Source organism: Lichenostomus cassidix, chromosome Z (assembly GCF_008360975.1).
Source record: "Lichenostomus cassidix isolate B80296 chromosome Z, HeHo_3.0, whole genome shotgun sequence".
In the NCBI taxonomy this organism is placed as follows: Eukaryota; Metazoa; Chordata; class Aves; order Passeriformes; family Meliphagidae; genus Lichenostomus; species Lichenostomus cassidix.
This window is the reverse complement of record NC_139511.1, coordinates 49879770-49900414: the sequence shown is the minus strand read 5'-3', so window position 1 is coordinate 49900414 and position 20645 is coordinate 49879770. Positions and strand designations below refer to the sequence as shown.

Sequence of the window (20645 nt, the reverse complement as noted above, 5' to 3'; positions counted from 1 at the left end):
CCCACCCCCACTTTTGAGCTCATTTTTGCAGTACAAACAAATTGCCCATAATCTGCTCACAGCCAGCACGTGTGGCAGCTTCTGCAAAGTCTAGGACCTTCCTAGAAGAAAACAGTTGCTGTACAAAAGCACTGAACTTCTTAACTCAGGCAAGTGTTCCATACGGGGTCTCCAAGATTAGACATGGCTGACAGAAGACCACTTGAAAGCTAACAGGATCTCTGTTAAGTCAAGGGGTAAGCAGACTTGACAGCAGCCCCGTGTTTTTATGATTTAAAAGTAAATGTTGACTACAGCAAGGAGATTTCATGCAGTGTGCATTATTTTATTTCAGTTTCTTCCCCATAGAAATAATCCCAAAACCTGTTGCTCACCTTGACTCGACTGCTACTACTACCATTGTTGGGGTTGTAGAGATGACAGTGGAGTATATGCTAACAGTATTCTCTGTAGAGCCAGGAACATCCATGGAGAACAATGAAAGACATACCTGATGTGATCTCATATTCATTTGAATCATTATTTGCAAACATCTGGTTAGATCTGTGTATCTGTTGTAAACATACAATTCATGTGTCTTTAAATATAGATAGTGGCAGCAATAACCATTAAAATACCTAACTTGTTGAGGGAGAGGCAAAGAAGGGTGTCTGAAACTTTAATGGAGATACAGAGCAAGTATGGAACACTTAAATGTCGAAGACAATAGAAGGTCCTTTAACTAAAGGCAAGTGTCCAAAAGAGACTTAACAAGAATTTTAAAACAAGTGTATAACCAATATTTGAACAGATGAGTAAGATATTGTTCCCTATGAATGCTAACCAAGGTCTTAACAGTATTCTACTGGTTTTCTAATTCCAGAAAAAGAAACAACTGAAAAGATCACTGAATGGAGTAACAGGAGATCGCAAATTAACACTTAGCTTTCACAGGGTTGATGCAGAAATCTGTTTTCTGTTCAGACTCTGTCGTGTATGGCACCGTATGGTGTGAACAATTTACAGCTTTGAAGAAGACAGAGCAGACCACTGGTGCTGCCAGGCATACAAGCAAGGTCTTAAGATTTGCTCCACACACTAAAATAACAGCTTGTAGACTGTTGTCAGTAGTTGAAGTAGTGAACATGTCTTCTGGATACTACTGCTCCTGCTGTGTGTTGGTACAAACACTTTTACTGAGGACCTAGATAGAAGGTATAGCTTAGTCTATGTTCCTGGGGCCAGAAGGACTCTTAATGAGTAAAACTCAGCACATTCTTTGCTTATGAACTGATGGTGAGGTAACAGTTGCCACTTTTAAGAACAGTGTTAACATTTTTTTGAAAGCTTCTTACACAACTTGTGACATTGCCAGGTTTTTCCTAACCATCGGTAGCATGAAAAGCAGGAGACTGCACTGTTGCTGCCTACACAGGGGATGTACTGCTTCCTGAAACACAAGTTACGTTTTCAATCTTTTTTACCAAAACCAGGTTACTGTAGGACTGTTTTGAATTGGACCATCACTTGGAGGAATGACCAGAAGACACTATTTGCCAAAACCCTCTGAATTCTAATGTGTGCTTTTGTGGCTTCTCTTGGGGAGCAGCTGGCACCAGCACTGCCACCTTGAGGGATCTCTAAAGGTTATAGATAAGGAAAATGTGAGTACAGGTTCCATATTTCTCCCTCTGGGAAACAATGTTTCCTGTAAGCAAAAGCTGGTAGTTAGGTGAGTGCAGTAGTGACACGTTCTAGCTCATAGCTAGGTGGACAGAGAAGACATCCTCCATGGTCTCCCACCGTATTAAAGAGACAATGTCTGTTTTGGGAAGCTTCATGGTCTTCTCAAGCATCTTGCAAAATGTCAAGAAAATAGCGCTAATGGCCCATCAGCCTGAATATTTTTTTTAATTTTCAACTCCTCTATGAGAAAATTGTGGCAAATATGTATTCTCCTCCTTAATCAAAAGGGAGCAGTGATACCCACAATAATTTTTCTCTGTAATTTCCCTATTTTCTTTCCAATGAGTGTAATGTTTGCTCTATATGACTTCTATACTATCTAGAGAAATTATACTAGAGTAACAGTATTTGTCTGAGGGCTGAGTTTCTTGTCCTAGATGTACAAGATGCAACTTTTAAATTGAGAAATCTTCTACATTTTAGTCCTGCAAAAAACCTAAATTTATTCTGTAGTCTCACTAGAAGTGGATATCCAGTCTAAAGTTTGCAGTCAAGTAACTCAGAGCATGGAGCTGTGATTTCAGCAGGTGAAAATGTGTGGCAGCACTTGGCCCACCATGGGAATAGACTGGTTTCAGAGGCTTCAGAGGGATGTCAGCTGCAGAGATGGCAGATCACAGACTACAACACTCCTCCTGTGCCCAGGTACTCATGCACATAGGCCAAGGGATTCTAACCTGTGAATGAGAAACTTGCATTGAAGGAGGTCAGGTGCTCAGGGGCTGAAAGTTTTCTGTTCTGTCTTTGGTTCTCTGTCTAAATCTATGGTCCTGTAAGGTGCCAGAGAAAGGGAGTTCGACGCACGTGGAATGTAAACAACAGTTTTTGAGCTTAAGCTGTTGGGCTTTGGTTCTTTCCCAAGTTGCTTTGGTGCATCTTACCTGGACGCAATGTCATCAGTACTAACACTGGGGAAGCCTTAACATTTCTGTATTAGTGATGAGTATTCATATAACCTACCAATGACAAGAGTCAGAAGCAGAAGGGAAGGCTGTGGATATTACAGGAGCTTATCAAACAGCAAAGCAGGAGGGGACATCTGGAGGGGAGAACCAGCAATTGTAAAAATGGGCTGCTTCCTTAACCAGGATGGAGAAAGATTTGAGTCATTGCTGAACACATTACTATTGCTAACTTTCTGGAGCAGAAGATATGACTTAAGAAATGGGAACTTCAAGAAGACAGATTAGAACATGGTAAGAGGAAAAGTTGAACAATCAGAGTAGTGAAATTGGCATAATTTATGGCTTATGGTTATTAATTTTTTAAAAGAAACTGCTGACAAGCAATAATAAATAATATTAACAACAACACCTAAGTTACAGAACTTGATTTTTTAAAATAAATTCAGCTGGGACAATGGCAAACAAAAATAGTATTTTAGGTCACAATAATTAAAATAGCCATCCCTATGGCTAAAAGAATAGATTCCAAAGGAAGTAAAAAAAAGCAGGTACAGAAAATGCAGAGTTAGAGTATTAAATATTCAGTAAGTAATCCAGAAGAAGCCTCTTGTGTTTTGAGATTATTTTATTCTTTTAAGACTGTATACCTTATATTGATTATTGAATGAACTAAGGAAGAACTCAAAAAATCAACAAGTCAGTAAATGTGGAGGTCAAAGTGAGCTGAGGAGGAATATTTAGTGGTGTAATAACATGCAGAGTTAAAGACAAACATTAAATTTTCACTTGAGAGACTTGGTAATCAGTCCAATCAAGGGTACCTCAACAGCAGATCTGTTATCTGCTGCTTTAGTACCTTGAACTGTTTTTAGCTTATGCTATGCTTGGAGGAATTCCTGACTTTTTTCCTTGCATGCTCTTATTATAATTTCCCTTTCACAGCAACTGAAATGGAAACCTATTATCGAGCAATTGCAAAACAAAAGATAGCTATCTTAACATCTGTGTATCTTAAGCTTTGCAAACATGTAAGACTTGAAATTTAATCCATTTTGGCACGATACAAGATTTTTCTTTTTAGTTAGATAGCAAAACTCACCACAGTTGTAACTTGCATGCTGTTTGTTCCAGCTCATAATCAAATACCTTAGCTCCTTCAAATAACGTAAATGTTATTTGGCACTGGTAGAGATAGGTTTCCCTGAAAAACTACCTGATTGTGTACTTACATAATCACAAAATCTGCTTTGACAGTAGTGATCCAGTTTGCAGCAGTTGTGAGCAGTATGTGGGTACAAGTCAAGTGTTAACAGAAGTGCCGGAGCAGCCTCTGTCAGATCTGTTACACTTTAAGTTCAATGAATACTGGAAGAACTGGGCAGCACCTTTTTACATCCGTAACCAATAACTGAGGTGCTGGGGGAGCAGAAAGCAAATGACACGAGCTCTCCAAGGCTCAAGCCTATTATTTGGCCAGTGTTGAAGACAGAATACTGCATTAGATGGACCATTCAATCTGACCACTGAGCACTTGCGTTCTTCATTCCTGCCTGCCAGAAGAAGATAAGAATCATGCCCTTGGACTATTGCTTTCCTGCATGACAAGAATGGTACCTCTATTGCAGTGATATCCAACCGGCTGAAAAGTGAATTTAGTAAGTCATTACTAACTAAACTTCTACAGGCCTTGGGATTAGTAGGAAACAAACATTCAAAAACATTGGTTCCGTTTCTATTGTTCTATGCTCAAAGCTTAGAAGGACTATACCGTACAGACTGCTGAAGTAGTACTAAATAGTCTACTCTTTTTGACTGGTGGAACATTAAAAATCAGAAAGAATTACTTTAATCTTGTCATTAATTCTTCTCCTGCACACACAACAGATACAGGCTTGTTAAGGCAGAGGGGAAATGTACAGCATTTGATAGCACTTTTACAGAGAGCAGCTCATGTCCACAAGTCAAGATTTTTCTCATACACATATCCACAGTTTAGCCTAATCTATTAGTGAAGCATAGCAGTTCAGTAAAGGCATAGGCCACTATACACATCTCAGGCATTCCATTTTAGTAAAGATGAAACATCTTGGAAAAGTCATCTTTCCATCCACCTTCTCTGTGATGTTTTCAAATATACAAGAGTTCATAATCTCTACCCTCTGTCACTCAAAAAATCAATCAACATTTTGAAAATGTATAATACAGGCATGGTTTTGCTCTGTTACCTTATTGCTCAGAAGATCTGTGGAATTAACTGCAGAAGTACAGGCGATATAAATCAGTATTTAAATTATATATTACATGTTTATTATGGGTGCAAATTTTAAAAATTTACATTTAATGAAAATTCAGAAGTATTTACAATTTTTGTAAGATAAACTTGTATGCTCTAATTTACAGTCTGACGTAGTAACAATTCATAAAAATTCAGATCCTTTAGAGTTGTGTTTACAAATTAATTTTCTTAGGAGGCAGCTACAAAGGATATTGCTGTATACACAAGCAAGAACCAGCTTGCTACATACTTTTCTTTCATATCAGATAGCTACATGTACTTTTTACATTGTTTTTGAGTTTCTTTACAAAATGTCTATATAAACTTTATGGCTTCAAAATTGTAACCTGCACCCAATGCAAATGTATGAAAAACACCTGAATGAAGGCTAATTTAAAAGTGCTGAAACATTAACTACTTCATTTAACTTAGAAATTAATGTAATACTTGATTAAAAATAGCAATAATAAGTTTGGGTTTTCATTAATAAAGTATTGTGTTAATCAGTTTGATTGTAAAGCAGGTTACAATTAGAATTCCAATAAAAGGACTGTACCATTTTATGGGTTATAAATTTACCTTTAGTAAGATTAGCAAATTAGGAGCCAAATATACTCTTCCAATCAAATCTACAGTACAGTATGTTCTTAATAATAACAATGAAATGCTCACCTGCTAAAGTGTCTAATCTACACTGAAATTAATGCATCCTCTGCAAAGGCATAATTTCTTGTAAAGTTTCAGCAGTCCAATTCATTACTGACTTTGCATTAATTAACTCAAGCATGTTTTACTGTTTTAATAGAGAATTTGAAATAGACACTAGTATGCTAAATATTCATTTGAAATTCCCATATGCAGGTTATTGAATTATTTCGTCCCTATGCTTATGATTTCAGCATTAAAAAAACAACAACTTGGTAATACAAATACATAGAAGATTTTCTAAATTAGTGACTTGCTTTAAAAAATTGTTACTAATGTGTCACATCCCCATGCTTAGGCTGTAGCAAGCAAATATCAAATATCAAAATTGGTAGTTACAAAAAAAAAAAAAATGAACACATGGCAGGATTTGTCATCCTGCTGCTATAAAATACCCTTTTAAAATGCCTCCTGAAGTACTATATGTACATTCACATCACACATCCCCAAAAGCACTCAAGGTCTGAAGACTTATAGTCAAAGCGAAGGGTAACGCTGTTTGCTTTTACAAGTTTGTTTTTCCCATCTTCACTGATTTTTCAGATTCTCCTCTTTGGTGACATTAACATTACTTAATGAAAGTTTCCAAGTCCTGCATGATGCACCTCCCTTTACTAAAGCCAAATTCTATTGCAATTATTCCACAATGAAGTAATTCAGTATTTTAAACTTCTTTTAAAACAAACTACAGTTTTTGCATACCTGCTTTCTAAATAAACTGCAGTGAAAACGGTTTTTATAAAGTTGTGTGTATAATACAAACACCATGTTTTCTTGATGAAGAGCCAAACTTTGAAAAGGAAATGAGGCACGTGAGTATCAAATTGGATAGGCACAGGCTTTTTCGAAAGGCACAAATGTTATGCAGTTAATATAAAAATAAATTAAATCTACTGCATTAACTCAAACAATTACAAGGCCCAAAAATTTACTAACTGCAGAAGTAAATATCTGCTGTGTTTTGCAATTTGTAACAGATTGCACTTAGTTTAAAAAAAACCCTATATGAAACAACTTACATTTTAATAAGATATGATACATGGCCATCGAGTTACTTTTATAAATCTCTAACTCAGCTGGTCTTGTGGCATGAATGGATAGAAGAATTACACGAGACTTAGCTTCTGCTATCTTTATCAAATGTCAATTAAAAGCTGGCAATTAAAGAATCTGAAAAATGAGTATTACTTGTGAAAAGCTCAAAATATTTCTTACTTGCTTTCCTACATTTAAGGTTTAATGTTTACAGTACAATATAAAATTTCATACTTTCATTACAACTGTGGATTACTATTTTGACTTTATCTATATAAAGTTACTAAATTTTCAACAAATTTTCCCAAGTATTGCAGTTGATCATTTACAGACAGTGTTGAAGTTAACTTCAGTGCTATTGTAAAGTAATAAAAAGTTTTCAAAATTACTTGTAAAAGTGCATTTACTTTCTGTAGTTTAGCCTCAAAATAGGTCAACATTTTGGAAAAATTAATGCATGTTAAAATAGTGTTTGAAAACTAGAGAGGGCAGAGTGGGTTTCTTGCACTCCTGATCTGATGACTTTCACAGGTACATCAACAGTCTGCCATATACCGTCCTGAAAAACAAAAGTAAGATTTTGCAATCAGTAGATAAACCAGATTTTGTCAGTATTTTCCTTGGAGCAGTTTGAGTAACTGTGAAAAAACAAGCCCACTTGTCAGAAATGTTTCAATAAAGAGTAACTGTTTACACATCACTCATTTAACAATTTTGTATTTTAGAATTTAACACTAGAGAATATATAACATTAATTTGAATATATAAGCACATCAGTGTCTTACCAGTGGCAAATCTCTTTTTAAGAAGCGAAAGCCGATAGCCAGTGCCTACGAGTTCCACATCTACTCCTGAAAGGGTGCTTCCTTCACTGATGAATTGCACTGCAAGTGTTGCTGGTTTACTGGGTCCTCCTGAAAGCTCAAATTTTGCCCTGAGGGATCCAGAACCTATAAAAACAACAAAACTGAAAAACTGATTGTTTTCCAAGAACAAAATTATCTGTCCAAATTTTTTAGCAGTCAGATGTGAAACTAACATGGTGACCTTTGAGATCTGTTCCCAGTGGCAGTCCTACACAAACTTTCAAAAGAGATAAGAGTCCGAGTCTGGTTTTTTGCAATACTCTGTTTAAGACTATGACCAGTGAATGATTTAAAGAGAAACAATATACATTTCTGCAAGATTATACAAAATCTGTGTATCAGACAGCCTGGTAATCACTTACTACTTGTCTGATTGGTCCCTATAATCATTTAGGCTTGCTGGTCTCTAAGCAGTTAATATCATCTATCTTGTGGTAGATTGATGGATAGATAGGTAGATACTATCTGCTTTTCACTAGCAGATTTGAAATTAGATCAGAACACTTAAAAGTTGTCATGCTCTGTCTGGATGAAAGTACATGAACAAACCATTGGAAGAAATGCAGTTCTACGGTAACGTAGAGAAATTACTGTGTTTCTATTAAAAACAAGGTCTGATTAAATACTTCTCATAAATTTCAGCTGATTTTTTTCAGAGACAGTGGTGACTATTGTAAAGCAATAATCGTTCAACATTAAGTACATTTCTGAAGGCAATAAAAGGCATTTTTAAAATCTCCACACTGCTACTAATTTCTAGTTTTTAAACAAGTCTTTTCTTGTTCTTGCAAAGTGTGCTGGGAAAATGAGATTTAAATAATTTTTAATGGAATAATTTTTCTTTAAAACAGCTTGCTATTCCTATCAATAAGAATTAATAAATGACAAGAAAGGTTAGCAACTGAAATGTTACTGAGGTAAAAGCAGGAACTAAAAGAAATTGTTTCACACAGTGGGTTGTTAGTGAGAAATTTAACTTAAGATCAATTTCATTTCTTCAGTAGGTCTGTTTTATTTCTGTAAACTGAAAATTCTTTCCACTCTAAGTATGAAAACGCATATATTCAAGTTTGAAAGTTTGTTCTGTGTTTTATCTCTCTCCAACTGAAAGATCACATAATGTCTTGGACTATAAAAAAACCCCAAAATTTTATCATGCTGTCCACAAGGAAAAAAGACTTGAAGACACTTGCCCTGACATTGACACTGTTAGTGCAACTTCTCCCTTTAAATGCAGTATCCACACAGTATCACTTCCTCCTGAACTGAGGGTACTACATGTGTTTATACTCAAAGAAAAGGGGAGGAAAAATTGTGGGAAGAGAAGGAATATAGCAGAAGCAGTGGGTTATGTGCAAGTCTGCTGTCAACACACAAGATGCAAACAGCCAATTTTATTCTGCTCTGCAGAAAAGCAGCATAGGTGTACAGTTCCTCTTCCTCTGGCTGTGTTTGTGTTTATGATTTCTTCTTTTAAAAGAAGCCACAGAGTTTGGAAAAACAGAGGAAAAAAAAAAAAAAGAGGGCTATTCCTATCTACTTGTAATGGAATACTGATAGCAAAGAACTGTGAGGTCAGTGAAGGGCAAGTATACCAGACTAGTGTAATCACCTCTGTCCAATAAAATTATTTCTGATTTTGTCTGAATGATAACCACAACTTTGCAGCCTTTGCAGGAATAGAAGTTGTCTTCCCTTTTCTATATGAAACGAGTCACATTTACAGGCAAATCTGTGATTTCACTATGCTCTTCATTAAATTCTTAACAGGACTAAAGGCCTTTCCTTTACATTAGCAATTCATTTCTCTACAGAGGCTGTGAGGATGAGATGCTTCCCTTTGGCTCCTGTACTACATCAGAAGAATATTGCACCTACAGAGACTGCAACAGTCAGGACATCAACTAGAGCTCAGAGAAATGCATCACGCAGAGGACACCTATTGGTACCTTATGCAATATTGCATAAATTACCACTCTAAGCAGATACGCATAGATTAATTTTTTTCCTGGAGTCATTATGGTCAAAACCAAGACTCAAAATGTTGGTCAAGAATCATCTATCTAAGCACAGTATTTTTTGGTGTTTTTTTTAACCCCCAATTCTTCCACCTACCTCCTTCTAATGTATTTAAATTATCCATGTGCGGAAAGACACAGATATTAAACCTGTTTTCATTTGAGTAACTGCTCTCTTCCAGATAGTATGAATGCAATAATTTCCTATCCCATCTAAAACTTCATTTTAGAGCTACTAACTGCTTTCAGGGTACTTCATAATTTTCCCTTGTATAGCTAATAATTAAATTTGTATTTTGGTATCTCACTCATAACTGAATCTCTCAGGAGGCAAATAATTGAGAAGGTAAACTAGTACATAAGATACAGCATAAGAAGATGTGTAAACAGGCCTCAGAGGGCATAGAGGCTAGAATTATCACCTTTTTACTGTTAAAAAATTATTTTCTGTACAAGAAAGAAAAAAGAGTTCAAAAGAGTTCAACTTGCCTCCATTCTCAGACTTCTCTGAAATGCTAGATATTTTCCAATATGCTTTCATCTGGTCTGCACTCCTGTAAGAGAATGGTAGGTTAGTTATAAGCACCTGTTTTAGAACTTTATTTCCCTTGATTTACACTGGTACACTACAGACATCTCTAAACAGAAGGCTATAAAAATATTTGCATATTTTAAGATAAGTATGTGGAAAATTACTGAAGGAAAAGGAGAAAAGAGAAGGGCATGTATGCATCATCCAGAGCAGTGAGCTCAGAAGAACACACTTCCTTATATGTTTTATACAGTACTTTTTTACACATTTAACACTGCCCTATGTCCCCCATTATGGCTCCAAAATTCAAAACCCTCTGTAGTCTTAATGGTTAAGTTACTCTGGAAGCAGTCTGGAAGCTATGCCTTGATGCTTCATGATGATGGTAGAATGGTGAGCAATGTTGACTGTTCTCCCCTAAGTGAGAGTCCTGAAAGCATGAATTTTATTCCATTTCCATTAAAGTCAAACTAATTGGTGTAAGTGGCACACCGTTCAAGCTAACTTCAGACAGTGTAAAGGGGCAGAAAAGGGCACCAAGACTGTCTAAGCTGACAGGGCATTTTAAATCCTGGAGTACTTCCTAGCACTTGCATCAAAGGAAAGACAACAACTTAATGCTGTGAGCAGCATGAAGTACTGATAGGTTTGAAATTGCTCTTGACATTAATATAGCAGGATTGAAATGCTCACACAAGTAGCACAAATGGTAGCATTTACTCACAAGAGGTCAAGCTATAAAGTATTTTTTTCTTAAAAAAGACCAAAACTCCACCACCCAAACCACTAGACTGAACAGCAGGTAGTACATCACAAATACTAGACCTGCCTGGGACATAACTGAGGTTTGGTTTAGTTTTATTTTGGTCAACTTGCCAGGCTCAAAATTCTGGGGTTTGGAAGTTGCCTAGGTGAATTCACTAATGCAACTGTCCCTAAGTCTTCCCAGGGTGTTCTGGGTGGGTGTTCCTGCTCTCACTCAGACTGCATTACAGAGGGTTTGTGGAAGAAGCCTGGGCTAGGAGAATGGCTTGAACAGCGTAGTCATGTTATTCAGGTTGAATACTGAACATGTTCAGAAAAAGCTTAAGATAGGGTTAAAAGTATTGCTGCCTTGACTTGCCTCGCTGCCAAGTCAAGAAAGAATCAGTCCTGTAAAGATTTTTTTCCATTTAAAATGGTACTCCTTTACTACACTGCCCAAAAAACACCTGTAACTGTGTATTGCCTTCAGAAACATCAGAATCTACAGAATTAATGCATCATGTTTATTTTTCTTTTAAGCCTTACTTTGTAAGGTAAACTGATCTATAAGAAACAAGGTTAACAAAGCCTAACTTCCTTCAACTTGATATGCTTTGGCTTCTTCACGTTAAAAAACCCTCTTGGGAATACAGTCCATGATTTAGGTTACAGCTGGGCAAGTAGGTACATGCTGCACAGCCACAGTGATTGAATCTGCTCACCTTTTACTCAAGGGCTGTACTACTGTTTTTAGTTCCACCACCCTCTGCTTGTTTCCACAAACTTGTAGTAATATAATTTCCCAATATCTATGTCACACTTTCATGTGCTACTGTAAGTGCAGGAGGCTTGTAAATGTAAGTGTCATCTGCATGACATTTGAATTGAGAGACAATGCTACCTGGCTTATGGAGAGCTCCTCACTTACTGAGGTTTATTTTAAAACTATTTCCTTTAGAAGCTAATTATTAAGCTAGAGCAATCAGGAAATCTTTAAAAACTGCATTTCTGCTACTTTTTCTATATAATCCCCTTATATGAATATATTTTTATATGCGCACACACAAAATGTTTTTTAATAATTTCAAATTACTGTATTAGAATTGTCTATTCTATCTACTGGCCAAAAGAAAACAAACATTGGAAATTTCATAAAGCCTTGTATTATTACACAGTCGGGATGGGTACTTCTGGCCTCACTTTATGTGAATAGACTGCACAGGATCTGTTTCAGACCACAAAGTATCTAGACATCTGATACTACACATTTTGCTATTTCTTCCTGTGAAATTTTTCAGGCTATGATGCTAAAGAATACACCGATATGAATCTGAAAAAATACTGAAAAATATTAATATTACCATTTTGCAGGTGGAAGTGACTGCATGTTTATTACTCCTCCATCTACTGGTACCACAACCTGAACATTAGACAGCATACTAGGCACATTCATAGACTCTGGATTGTATTTATAATCCACTCTCACGTCAGTAGTGCTAGCATCACATTTCCAGTAAGTTGCAAGATTCAAGGGAGTGGACTGTATCCCATTTGAAGATACCTGTAAAAGAATAAACCATTGAAAGCAACTTAATTAAAATATCCACCTTTTTCGGCACAATTAGGGGATGATGGTAATGAATGTAAGTCTCAGGGCTGACAAAATATCAAGAGAACAATTGATCCCTGAGTCTTTAATCACAGAATTTTGAAGACTGCTACCTAAAGGAATTCCTGTTATTTAAATTTTAAATTAAAATACTTTAAGGTTTAAAGTTCCACTTGCCTATGAGGCTCTTTCCTGCTGTGACTTCTATAAACTTTTGTAAGCTTTGTTTTTGTTGTGTTCTGCCTTACACAAGAAGCATGCTTGCAGCAAAATTACTTCATCCTCAGCAGCTGTGTGCTGTGCCAATTCAGCTGCCCAACCAGCTAGCAGCAGAGAACACCACCTGTCACTATGGGACAGGCAGCCAGCAGAACAGTTGTTACCTCTTCAAAGCATTATTTTCCTGCTGCAGGAAGGTTGAATGCTGCTTCTGTAGCTGAGCTTGTTCTACTGCCCTGATGCATCTCAACCACCTTCTCAATCCACTTGAGGAACTCCCCATGTCCCGGTGCACATTCTTGCCGTTGTCTGTCAGCCCAAAGATTTTTCTATCTTTCTGGGCTTCCACATGCCAATGCATCTTTTATTACAAGAAGAATACACAGCACTCATTTCAACAAACTGAATGGTTTTTTCCTTTCATCTTTCTCAGTAATTTTGTGTGCCTAACATGCTTTTTGCAGATTCAGTATGCCAAGATTTTAACCCATACTAGGCAGAGGTGGAAACTACAGTGATAGGAATAGCTGGATTTGCAACTAATTTTCAGGGGTTATGTGTAGACAGAGTTGTCTGTGATGTTTGGATTTTTCAGTGTAGGCCTAGCAAACCTGTGTTCTGTCTCTGAGGTGAGTTTGTCTTGAACATTCATGAAGACTTTTTATTAACAGCCAGAACATCACCTCACTGATTCACAGAATGGCTGAGGTGGACAGAGACCTCCTGAAGGCTGTCTGGTCCAACCCTCCAGCTCATGCAGGGCCACCTCTAGCAGGCTGCCTAACCTACAGACAACTTCGCAACATTTGCAAGAATGGAGAATCCACCACCCCTCTAGGCAACCTGTGCCCAGTGCACAGCCACTGTCACAGGACAAAAGTGTTTCTGGATGTTCAGAGGGAATCTCCTGTGATTCAGTGTGTCCATTGGCTCTTCTTCTGTCACTGGACACCAGTGAAAACAGCCTGGATCTGTCCTCTGTGTACCCTCTCTCAGGTATTTATACATATTGATGAGACTTCCCTGAACTCTCCCTTCTTCAGGCTTAGGTGTCCGAACTCTCTGAGCCTGTCCTCATGGGACAGATACTCCAATCCCACCACCATCTTCGTGGCCCTTTGCTGATCTCTATCCATTCTCACTTTTAAGGAACAATCTAGAACTGAACACAGAACTCCAGGTGTGGTGTCACACAGTGTAGAGGGGAAGGATCCCCTCCCTTGACGTACTAGCAATACTTTGCCTAATGCAGCTCAGGAAACCATCCAGACCATCTATTGCCTTTGCAGCAAGAGCACTGTGTTTGGCTCATGTTCAACATGGTATCCTCCAGGACCTCCAGGTCCTTTTCTGCTGAGCTCACGTCCAGCTGGTGACGCCCCAGGCACACTTCTTGTTGAACTTCATGACATTCCTCTCAGCCCTTTTCTGCAGCCTGTTGAGCTCCCTTAGGAGGGCAAGATGACCCTCTGGTTTATGCAGAGAGCCATCCCCATTTGGTATCATCAGCAAACTTGCCAAGAGTACACTCTGTCCCATCATTCAAATCATTAATGAAGCTAATAAACTGTAAAATCAATGTGTCCCGTGGGGGTCAGCTCATCTCAGTGTCTGCTCATCCAGCCTGTTCTTCACCAGCTTCTCTATACAGATTCTGTGGTAGATGGTGTTGAAAGCCCTCCTGAAGTCTGAGCAGACAATACCTACTACTCTGTCCTCATCCACAGGAGCAGTCATGTCATCATAGAAGTTTGTCAGCTTGGTCAAGCATGACTTTCACTCAGTAAATCCATTCTGACTACTCCCATTCTATTATATAGTGAGAAATCAGAACATCATACATTCTCAGATAGAATCACAAGACAGATTGGATTGGAAGAGACCTTAAAGATCATATAGCTCCAACCCACCTTCATCATGGGCACAGACAACTTTCACTAGACCAGGCTGCTCAGAGCCCTACCTAATCTGGCCTTGAACACTGCCAGGGATGGATGGGGCATCCACAACTTCTCTGGGCAACCTGTGCCAGTGATTCACCACCCTCTGAGTAAAGAATTTTTTCATAATATCTAATCTAAACCTACTCTCCTTCAACTGCAAACCATTACAATGTATTAAAATTCATCAGCTACAGAATCCAAAACTTAGGCAATTGCAATGTCAAATGCAGTACAACTGCAAACTACAACAAGCCCCCACCAAATCCCTAAAAGCAAATCTGACTTTGCTGACAAATACCAAAAAATGCAGTGTTTGAAGCTTGCATGCAGAATTTGGACTGATGCATCAGCAAGCTGAAACAAGCCCTGCGTCTTAGGGATGACATGAAGCATAGCAGAAATGTACTAAGCCTGGGCAGTCTACACATTGAAAGCAGTGACATATACAGAACTGGCCTAGATGAGGGATGGCAGTTCATCAGTTCAATTATTCTTTTAATTTCTGGGTAGACATCAGATCTGCTGGAATTCCTTAGAAATTCCAAAAGGAAAAAAGTGTTTACCTGATACTTTAAAACATCCACATTGTAATAGGATGCAGATGGGTTCTGCTCTGATAATTTCTTGAGGTAGACAGTTATAGCTTGCATGTTCATCCAAAAATCCTTAGTACTGGAGTCACTTTGTGACTGATCACTACAAAGAAAGATCACTAGTTAGGGGTGAAGCATTACACCATTCATACAATAATACTATAGATTTTAACTTTTTTTTTTTTTGCAAAATGCGCTTTTTCAGTATAATTCACTTTGTCAGATACAGCTCTGGTAACATTTCAGTTATAAACTGTCATGTCAAACAGTGATTAAACTTAATTTTGTATGAATCATTCACTGCAATAAGTATTAATTAACAAAACGAAATTAAATACAAAAGAATAAGTACATATGGTTTGACTCATTATTACAGTAATTACAATTAAAAACAAATACAGCAGTAATTAAAAACAAATACAGCAATTAAAAGCATTTAACTTAGTGTTCAAATAATTCCTCCAATAAATGAAATGGAAACTGCTCAGCTGAAACATGTTTCTGCTAAAAAATTCCAGCTTTTCTATTAAAAAAACCCCAACAATATCTCCAAGTGTGACTTCAATGATTATCCTACCCTATCAGCAACCATTTTTATTTACAAATTCTTCCAAGCATGCTGCTACACATCTGAGAGACAGGTATGCAAAGAATCTGATTAGTGTAATGATTCAGCTTTAAAATACACTAGTAGAAGGCAAATGAGAGTACATCAATCTTCTACTACTTGTTTTCCATTTAAGGGTACTGTTTCATCATTTAGTTACTACTGTATAAAGAAATAACTTATAAAATGCATATAAAAACACAGACACATTTACAAATTATTTTTATGGCTCCTGTTATACTCAGCCCAAGTTTCAAGTCCAGTAATCACTGATATTTTTATATAGTGACAGTGGAGAAAACTAAGCTGAACAACAACAATTCAGAAAATTAAACTATGTGTAATTAAATCAACCAGACTGCGAAGAATTCTGATTTACATACACAACAACTCATACTCTACAAATTACATTAAAATGTTACTTTACAATTATGTTAAAAAAAAATACAAAACCTGTATACAAGTTGTGCATTTGGAAGAATCTGCTCTAGTTTGCTTGTGTTTTTCACCCTGAAGCAGAGCACAGCAGGAGATGGGTTGCTGGTGAAGACTTTAATAATCCCACTTGGGAATGATATTGTCATATCACCAGTAATCTTCACAATACATCTAGAAGAGAATAAAAAAATCAGCTTCTTTGTGACTCATTTACTGCCTAGTTTTAATACTAATTTTAAAGCAACCACTGTATTTTCACAATCTGATTAACTGAATTAAAAAGAAATTCAGTCTCAAATGAGGGTAATGTGACAATGTAATGTCACTTTCAACTTGAAGCAAGATGAAATAAGAAAGAAAAAACTTTAACTGCTTAAGCATACAGTAGTCTTGGATATTTTTCAGACTTTGAAAACATGGAACAACTATGCCTAGGCAAGGCCTAAGTAGCATAGTAATGGATGCAACAGGGAATGAAGTGCTTTCAGCTGCCCAAAATTACATGTGCACTTACCTGACAATGATAAAAAATCCTTGTCATTCTCAGTGCTTTCACTGAAAACATTTTTGTAAGGCAGGTATATATGAACTCCTGGCAGGATGCAGGCCATTACAGTAACATACTGCTGTCATTTATACCCTTTGAATCCCCCTTCTAATGCATACACATTCCCCCCCACAGTATGAAAAGTAGGCCCAGTGTCTTTTCTTATTGTAACTCATTACATTCAACACAATTCACTATTTAACTAACTTTGTGGGGTCTGCTCCTTTAAAGTAGGCGTTAACAGATTCAGTAAGGGCTACTGCAACAGGCAAGGTGTCCTGGTTTCCAAGGCTGACGGGGCTGGGACCACGTGAAACACCTAGAATACATACAGTGTGTAGATTTAATTTTCAAAAAGCTTAGTGATAGATTTCAGAAATGGTTGACTACATCTGTAATTTTCAAAAGAGCTTACACCAGGTTCACAGTACCATCTGAAATATTACTTGAAAAGTGTGTAGAAATACATAAACATAGTACAGTACAATCATACCACCAAAACACTGCTTAGCAGCCTAAGAACGCTGGCCTATTGGCAGGACATTATGTACACAGACACAAGGAAATACATATGAGACAGAGAACACTGCATTAAAATGGCTACTGGTGGGGGGAAGTCTACAGATACAAAGGAAATTGACTGGAATGCTTTTAAAAAAATCCCTACTGTATGCTTTTTGTATGGAAAAATGTATGATAAAATGGTCACAGAAATATGAAGAATTCGTTTACAGTAACAATGAACTCAAATGCAAATTCATCAATAATACCCCACATAAGTGAATCACTGAACATTTCTTTTAACTTTTTCAGTCAACAAAAATTGCAATTCCCAAGCAAAAAATGTAGGAGACGTCTTCACTTGTTGCTTGTGCAAACATAACACAGAGCTATAAAAATCAACTAAGTCCTCATGCGAAGACTTTCTGAAGTCTTACAATTGAATTATACAATTGAAGTATACAATTCATGAAACAGGCTGTCATGGGATTTCACTTTTCACAGGTTTTCTACACGTGTATTGAATATAAAACAATACTGGAAGTTTCTTCTTTTTTTCTTAGTGAAGCAGTGTAGTAGACAAGATCTTACTATGTTTTTTTGCAGCACTGCAGAAATGGCCTGTATCACATAATGTTTTCTATCACAAAGGACACACAGTCTTCATCTTTTCATGAGCAAACTGAGAAATTTCTCTTTCATACCATAAAGCAGAGACAAAATGCTTCTGTATAATATTACTCATGGCAAATTAAACCTATTTACTCTAAATGATTGTCCTTTCTGAGCTCTTTCAGAAGCAAAAAGGAAGTTGGAGCCTTGTTCTTCACAAAGAGACTAACATCTCGTATTAGACCTTACATTAAGAGATAAGTGAATGAAGTAGATACAGAAAAAGTGCAAAAGACAGGAGCTGGTTTAATTCTGCTACCTCATACCTCACTCTCCATTTCAACTTCTCACATAAGGTAGTAAAATGTTCAGAATTCTTCTCAGTACCATAAGAACATTTGTGCAACTCTTGGGCATCCTTAGATCCAAAAGATCTAGTCACAAGTGTTGAAAACCAAAAATTCTTAGATGAACTAATTATTATAATTTTGGCGACAAGCCACTGATTTACTTGATTTTTTTTTCCAGTAGGTTGTTTCTCTTTATTCTTTCAGACAATACATGGACCATGATTCCACAGCTTTTTCTCTCCTTGAAAACTACCAACAAAAGCTGTGGTTCTCAATAGTCTCAGGAATCCAAATATCAGTATTTCAAGAGGCAAATGTGCAACACAATAATGAGTTATCAATTACTAGAAATTCTGTTTGGTGAAATACTGAACTCCAGAATTATTTTTCACTAAAGCAGAAGTGTACACACAATGAATGTGGTACTACAGTTGCCAAGCTGTTGCCAAGCTTGTCTTTTCCTGCAATTTACTAAGGAACAAGACCAGACAGGACTACCTTGTATACAGGTATATCAATTGTTTTAAAACCTTTTACCTAATGGCCTACCTGTACAGTTTATATCAATATTTGAAAAATTATACAGAGTAATGCAAATATATTCATTATATTCTATTGGTAAAAGAAAAATACTGTTTTCTTGACTGAAGAGTAAAATTTATTAGAAATAATAACATTACATTCACTTTTTTAGGGAACACCAAAGCAAATACATATATATATACATATATTTCGCTGAACCTATTTGGGGAACTACAGATGAGATCTCCTCTCTCATTTGCTCTGCTCCTACTGTTCATCACCCTTTGACTCACAAGTCTATGCACTCTCCTAGAAACCAATGAATTGGAAAATAAAGAAATTACTATACATTCAACAAGGCCCAGGGCCAGGTCCTGCCCTTGGGTCACAACAACCCCAGGCAGTGCCACAGGCTGGGGCAGAGTGGCTGGAAAGCTGTCCACAGGAAAAGGACCTGGGGGTGCTGGTGACAGCAGCTGAACATGAGCCAGGGTGTCCCCAGGTGGCCAAGAAGGCCAATGGCATCCTGGCCTGGATCAGCAACAGTGTGGCCAGCAGGACCAGGGCAGGGATTGTCCCTCTGGACTCAGCAATGGTGAGGCCACACCTTGAATGCTGTGTCCTATTTTGGGCCCTCAGTTCAGGGAAGACATTGAGGTGCTGGAGTGAGTCCAGAGAATGGCAATGGAGCTGGGGAAGGGTCTGGAGAGTAAGCCATATGAGAAACAGCTAAAGGAGCTCAGACCATTTAGCCTGGACAAAAGAAGGCTTTATGGGGGGCCTTACCAGTCTCTACAACCTTGTGAAAGGAGGGTGAAGCCAAAACAGGGGACAGTATCTTTTCCCAGGCAACCAGCAACAGGAAAATAGTAAACAGCCTCAAGCTGTGCCAGGGGAGGTTCAGTTGGACAACAGGAAGAATTTCTTCACTTAGAATGGGCTGCCCAGGGAGGCAGTAATCACCATCCCTGGAGGTGTTCAAGAAATGACTGGACTGCTTAGTGCTATGGTTTAGTTAACTAGGTGGTGATCAGTTGAAGGTTGGACTTGATGATCATGGAGTTCTTTTCCCAATCTTCATGATTCTGTCATTCTATCATATGAAACAAACGTAACTGCTTAACCTGACATTGGAAATCATAATTTTTTTGCCTTGCTGCTGAAAGCAAAATTCAATATATGACAACATTCAGCTTCAGTTTTTTCTGTATCTGCTGTGAAGTCTCAGATTGAAAGGACATTACAGAGCCACACAAAGCTGTCCTCACTGCATCTCAGGCTGCAGCCCAGATCAGGGCTCCAGTTCTAGCACCTTTGGCAGTGATGGCAAAGCTGGTTTAAATGCCCTGCCACCTGCCTCAGCCTGACCACCACTACCAGCCCCTGAGTTGTGCTGACACAAGAGCTAGTGACATAACCATGCAAATGGTTGCATTGAAACACTCAAGACGCAGACCAAAACTGCAGAACAAAAGACTGCATCACTGGTCATAAAAAGGGCAGATGAATAAAGCTGATCAAATGGTTTTAACTCAGTTTAGGAACAAAGATCCAGACAATTTTAATATTGGCCAAACACCTGTCATGAAAATGAAATTTATTAAAAAAACCCCCAACTTTTATTATATCTGTCTTCTAAGATATGTACTATATGTAAATATAGAAACATTTTTATCAACTTGTGTTAGGAGAATAAGGATTATGGAATAAAAATGTATTTACTCTATCTGAATGGAAGTAGTAATAACAAACTGAAGAAGCAAGGCCAAGTTTCAGCTTTTTTATGAAGCAAGGAAGTGGATAGACAGAAGGTAACATTACATAAAAGTGGTTATAGCAAGTTTTGGTGGTTTCAGCAACATACAACTTGTTACGTAGTTGAGATTTCAAGCAACTTGT

General features: G+C 37.5%; 1 protein-coding gene across 5 annotated transcripts in view; it reads right to left on the bottom strand.

Annotated features, from left to right (window-relative positions):
* Positions 1–3237: 3237 nt before the first annotated feature.
* The window catches only part of FCHO2 (FCH and mu domain containing endocytic adaptor 2), an 84075-nt gene continuing 66667 nt past the window's right edge, over positions 3238–20645 (bottom strand). For all 5 annotated transcript variants that reach the window (XM_085043017.1, XM_085043020.1, XM_085043018.1 and 2 more), the window contains 7 exons: positions 16969–17080; positions 16230–16385; positions 15140–15272; positions 12167–12366; positions 10019–10083; positions 7431–7595; positions 3238–7204 (listed from right to left, as the gene is read on the bottom strand). In XM_085043017.1, coding sequence (XP_084899143.1) covers positions 7182–7204; positions 7431–7595; positions 10019–10083; positions 12167–12366; positions 15140–15272; positions 16230–16385; positions 16969–17080 — 854 coding nt within the window. In that variant the 3' untranslated portion in view covers positions 3238–7181. The remainder of the gene's footprint in view (positions 7205–7430; positions 7596–10018; positions 10084–12166; positions 12367–15139; positions 15273–16229; positions 16386–16968; positions 17081–20645) is intronic.